We start from the raw sequence: 6,000 nt of genomic DNA, 5'->3' as shown, positions 1-6,000 counted from the left end.
TGGTATGGAGCACCCCAGCCACGGGTGGTCCACTTGTGTTTTGGGCCGCCCGTGGGCCTGGCGGTTGGAGCATTTTCAATAAAAAATTAAATGTAGGGTTATTTTTAAAATTAAGTTTTTTTTAAGGATATTAATAAAAATGGCCGCATTATTTATGACAGGAATAGAGAAGGAACACCAAGGCTATTGTTTTTCCAATGACATATATTGATACATTCCTACATAAAAAGTTAGCAAATATTGGGATTGTTTTATTTATAGGAGACCCGCAATTTCAATGCAAATCAAAAGATGTTTGCATATTTTTGTTGCATTTAATTAATATATTTTCCAGCTTATATGAAAATCAACATAAAATTTTGGTTTAAGAAACAAGTATTTATCCACCTAGACTAGACTATTTGATACAGCTTATATGAAAATATTTCGCAGCAAAGATTTACCACCTAGACTACTGGCTGTCAGGGTTATAGAAGAGGGATCCTTGTGGATGAAATTTTGTAAAGGGGTGGCCAGTAAAAAAGGGATAGGCTAACAGTAAGATACTGTATCAGAGGAGTTTTTTATCCTTTAGCTTAATTGGCAAGATTGATGTTGTAATTAAGGCTATCTGATAAATGATGTTGTATAAGTTGTAAGCAGGAGCTCCACTGCATATTGTGCATGGAGTGCATCAGTTTAATACAACACTTAGTAGCTCCTACTAAGTATTTCAAAAAAAAGAAAAAAAGAAACAAGTATTTACAATCGACAATTATAACAAGCATATCAGTTGACAATAAATATTTATGACAGGAATAGAAAAGGAATACTGAGCTTATTGTAACAGCCTAATTTTTTAATACATGAAAATTTATTTTAACCTAATATAAAGTGTGTTAAAGAAATATCAATGTAGATTTTGAAGTATATTATAAATTTGTGTATTTCAACAATTTGAAATTAATACACTTTAAATACATAGAAAAATAAAATATAATTTGAAAATAGATAATTATAAAATCTTTAGCAGAAGTTGATTGATTAATTTTGTTTGTCTTAAAATAAGAAATTCTGGAAATATTATAATATATATTAAATTATTTTTATATAGTACCGTAAATTAATTAGGTGTTAATTGATTTATTTTTACTTGTCATATAATGAGTGGAAAATACTTGGTCTAGCTTAATTAAGGTATCTTAAAATTTATTTAAACCTCATGCATGTCAATGGAAAATATACTTTGAATGTCAATTTATTTCTAATAAAATAAGGGGTTTGGTGCAAATAAATTAATCATAAGGGGTTTGGTGTAAATTTCTCTTAATGAAACCATGCTCAAGACACGTGTAACTATCTTGGCCACTAATTTGAACACCACCTAATCCCATTTACATTTGGCTTGCCGCTTAACTATGACCTCTAATTAATACACAATGGCGGAGAAACAAGAGGAGAAAAGAACATAGAGAAGAGACAGCGAGGAAAGAAAAAAAAAAGAAATAAAAGAGAGGAGAAATTAGAGGTGTCGGTAGTTCGATGTGACCGGGAAATGAGAATGTTAGAGAAGACGACAATGTATTGGTTTCCTTAGTTGCTTTTGTCTTTGTGGCTGCTCTCGAATGACTCGATCGACTCGATTCTGAACAGTGGACTGACTCCAAGTCTTGTTGTGCTCAACATTGCTAAGGTGCGGATTTCGAGTTATTCTTAGCTCCATCCAACTAATTTTATTGATTGTGAATGCTAGATTATAATTATTGATTTAGTTTTCTTGATTGTTGATTGTTTACTTACTATTTTTATTGCTTGCTTATAATTGTTAAATTGGGTTGTTTGATTGTCATATAGCAAGTACTGATCAATTATTGGGTAATGGTGGAAGGCATGCATAACATATGGGTATTGACCAAATACAAAGGGATTGCACTGAAATTGATATAAATGCCAAAATTTGTATAACTCATAATAACATCCTCGGTGTGGAATTTTTAGAGTGAAGATGAGAATAATGAAAATATTGTATTATTGATTGTTGTTATTTTACAATATCTGTACATGGTTATTCATAGGCTAAAATTCTACTAGCCGTTAGGCTGTTTCCTAATTTACAGAGATTATAATCTATATCCTAATTTTGTCTTAATTACAAGATTTACTAGCCGTTGCTAATATCCAGCTAATTACCTAATTAGTGTGACAGTTATACATTTTGATGTTATATTATTTGTTGCCTAAGTTGCCAATGATGAGTGATATAGGAGGTAATGATCTTTATTCTTCAATACTCGGCACTAGGTTAACCAAATCAATCGGTATGGTAACAACCTATAGACATGAAGGTAGTGTAATTTTAGAAAAATGAACATGCATGAATCTTAAGTTGAGACCAGAGCATATCATGAATTTAATTGGTTAGTTTAACAATAGTTGAAAAATGATTTGGTTCACTTGATTGCTACTTTTCTTGATTATTGCTTGCTGTTCTCCTTTTCGTTGGTCAGATTATATTTGAATGTTTATTATGGATTTGAAACTACATGTTTTGAATGCTTAATTTGTTTTTGTGACATGATCATATAATTCATAAGTTGGTGAATAATATGGTACAAAGCAACTTAGCTAATGCATGAGTTTGATTGAAATGAACCTTACCATAATGTGGATGCATAGTAATTTTCATAAATGTATGACATGAGTTGAACCATAAATTTTGCATGATATATTGGATGCATGATACATAGCATGATGTGAATTATTTACTTGTTTTAAATGAAATGTGTTAAAGAACCAGATATTTGAAACCTGACGATCATGTATGCGCCCTATTCGGGGTAAGCGTGTAATTTCTGTTATGTAGGCGCTGAACCTGTAGCGCATAACAAAAATTGCATAGGCGCCATATTCAGGGTAAGCGTGTAATTTTTGTTATGTAGGCACTGAACTTGTAGCGCATAACATAAATTGTATAGGCGCCATATTCGTGGTAGCGCATGACTCGGTTATGTAGGCGCTGTACTTGTAGCGCATAACTTTAGTCATGTAGGCGCCCTATTTGGGATAAGCGCATAATTTCAGGTTATGGCCATAATAGAAATTGTGTAGGCGCCATATTCGTGGTAGTGCATGATCGGAGTCCTGTATGAGGCTTAACGGTCATGTAGGCGCTGTACTTGTAGCGCATGACCCAGTATTGTTAATACCAAAAATTTTATCTAGTATAATGATATTTTATTCTATCATGAATAGTTGTGAATAAAGCATATTGAAGTTTTATTATTAAAACTTGGATGAGTTTCTTAAAAATTCTACACATCAACATTTGAGTATTTGATATGATTTTGAGCATTGCATGATATGAATTCATATTATGTTACTTGATATGTGTACTTCTATTTAAGTTATACTTTTGTTGTTGATCAGTTTATGTGATATGCTAATTAGTTATGGTTTGAACATTGGTGGATTGGACATAATACATGAGCATTGCATAATAGGAACTAATATTATGGTAAAGCAATTAGACATGCATATTTCAGGGCAAACAATTTATATGATATTTGATTGGTTTTTGTTTTGTAAATTCTTCTTGAATTTGAATTATCAATGTTTTCTCCTTATATTTGAACTCGGTGTGGTTGGGTTTAGTTAGTTGGGTCTTAGAATAACTCGACTGAAACTGAATACCGCACTGGGAGATTTTCCATTTCTCACATTTCCATTTCGGTGGGTTCCAAGTACAAAGCGCGAGACACAAAAGTGAGATGCCGAACTAGAGGACTGCGTGACATGCCACAAAGATGAGTATTTGGTTCACTTTAAATAAATCTGTTATGGTACTTTGATTGGATTTTATTGTACCGTAAGAGGTTTATTTTCAAATTGTTTGTTACATGTCAATTTCGAAACTTAGAAGAAAAGTTTATTCATGTATTGTGGCTCTTGTCTTGTCATTGGTAATTTATGTATATACTTGATTGTGTATGATGATTGAATCGCCTTGCGCTGATAAGCGCGGCGGGTTGTCAGCCCTGTTGTCGGGGTGTGACAGTTATTGGTTTTCCAATGACATATATGGATACATTCCTACTTCAAAAATAGCAAGTATAGTTTAAAATAATTTATACGTGCACAGTATCTCATGGAAATATCTCCAAAATAAAACCACATCACAGTTGTAAACTAACCCTGGCCCATTTTTCTGGGGAACAAATAGACAGTGATGTCTCTCAGGAGTCCAGAGGAATGATCGATGGCAGGGTTGAAGGAGAAGGAACTCAAACCAAGGATGGGTAAAGCAAGAAAGAGGAAATAATAGGAGTTAATAGAAGAGATGAGATTTGCCAAGCTGGAAATAATGCAGGAGATGGTATCGGTAGAAGCGCTGCTGCTTGTCATAGACATTGCAAGAGCTGGATCGGATTATCGCAAAAAGTGAAAGAAATTGAAGAAATCAAGAGGAACATAACAAAGAGAGAATGATTTAGGGCAATAACCTTTTGTAGCAGGGGTTTCCAATTTTGTAATCCCCAAATTACCCACATGATCAGACAGCTTCGGCTAATGATAGGCTATAGCACACAAAATCCCAACCGCTCAATATACAAACCCTAATAAGTCACATTTTACACTCACTTGTACCTATGCGGCGCTAGTACCATCTAAGAAAAACAAGAAATATCTAATCTTTCCCAAATAAAAATTATGAAACCCTAACCGGCCGGCTCACAATCATATCCACAACTTTGCTGTCTTCCTTGTCATTAGAAATTCCGAAGCTGAATGTGCTTATTGTCTCTAGATCTTACTTAGGTTGTAAAGACAGCAGAATCACAATATATAGCTTACTACCCTACAACTACTGAAAGATCCCATAAGAATTTATGTTCCAAATAGATACGCATAGATAGATGGGGTTGATTGATGGGAGCTCTTTTCCAATATGATAAAAATAACTCTTCAATATTTCCTCTCTTTGATAATCAGTGTGAATTGTGTCTTTTCTAGATACTGTGAATTTTTTATAGTTTCACTTTTTCTTACCATACAAATTCATGTAGAGTCGTTATTGAAACATACTGTATAGTGAAATATCCTAAGTTTCCTAGCAAGACTGTTTGACGTTGTTACATTAGTAATCAACCCTCATGGCCTGTACTGTATTATATATGACTTATAATGATCTTGTATTTCACTGAAAATTCAAACAGAATCCTGCCGGCCACTAGCTAATAGGCTAGTGTGTGGCACCGTGTCCATGTTGGCAGCCATATCAAAAGCTAGTTTGAAATGAAATTGTAATACAAGTACCTGATGATGTGGTGAACCATCATAATAGTACACATCTATCAGCTCTCGCAGGTTAGAAGGAGATGGAGAGGCCCCGTGAGAAGTAGCAAGATTTATACCAGAACTCCCTCCTTGATTCACTAAATTTCCCATGCGCTTCTCCATAGACTTTCGTGCAGTGTCAATAAAGTCCTCCAGAACCGAATCCTCTACTGGCAATTCCTGGATGAGGCATGAGTTTGCCATTACTTACTAGAGTAGTACATAATTAACTTGCTGTTCTAATGAAATCAGTACAGTAAAACAGGTTATCCAGAAAAGGAAGAAAAAAGATCTTTTATCTCTTCATTTTTGTTCACCTCGTCTAAGCTGCTTAAAGGGCCAAATAGATGTCAGTGACAAAGATGGGAGTGGGACACCAAGCACGATTGCGATTTTATAATTTTAAACAATCACACGTTTCTCTTACAATCATGCTTAACAAAAGTCATAATAATTAGATTTAATGTTGTTCACTTGTTCAACTGTCAATCTAATGGAACAAAGACGAGGAAGCTTAGCCACTTCAGATCCTCTTTTAGTGTTTTTCCTTCTTTTTTTTCCAATTACAGAAGAGGCAACAAGCAATTAATAGTAACTCTGTTCATATAATTAACTACCTTCTATATTTTACATTTTTCTAGAAATAGGCATCAGCAAGTACCTAAAAAGGCTAGAGCATCAACGGGC

General features: G+C 33.9%; 1 protein-coding gene and 1 long non-coding RNA gene across 2 annotated transcripts in view; one reads left to right on the top strand and one right to left on the bottom strand.

Annotated features, from left to right (window-relative positions):
• LOC144547838 (uncharacterized) overlaps window positions 1-5,517 on the bottom strand; it is a 10,094-nt gene extending 4,577 nt beyond the window's left edge. Inside the window, exon 1 of the mRNA XM_078296519.1 lies at window positions 5,293-5,517. Within this exon, the coding sequence (XP_078152645.1) occupies window positions 5,293-5,517 (225 nt within the window). The remainder of the gene's footprint in view (window positions 1-5,292) is intronic.
• On the top strand, window positions 1,365-3,928 carry LOC144548144 (uncharacterized). The gene is made up of 2 exons (XR_013509257.1): window positions 1,365-1,672; window positions 3,721-3,928. It is a non-coding gene; the product is annotated as an uncharacterized LOC144548144 (long non-coding RNA).
• Window positions 5,518-6,000: the final 483 nt, after the last annotated feature.

The sequence above is a fragment of the Carex rostrata genome, chromosome 32 (assembly GCF_964058835.1).
Source record: "Carex rostrata chromosome 32, lpCarRost1.2, whole genome shotgun sequence".
NCBI classification, from domain to species: domain Eukaryota; kingdom Viridiplantae; phylum Streptophyta; class Magnoliopsida; order Poales; family Cyperaceae; genus Carex; species Carex rostrata.
The sequence above is the reverse complement of the archived record's forward strand: the minus strand, read 5'-3'. Positions and strand labels throughout refer to the sequence as shown.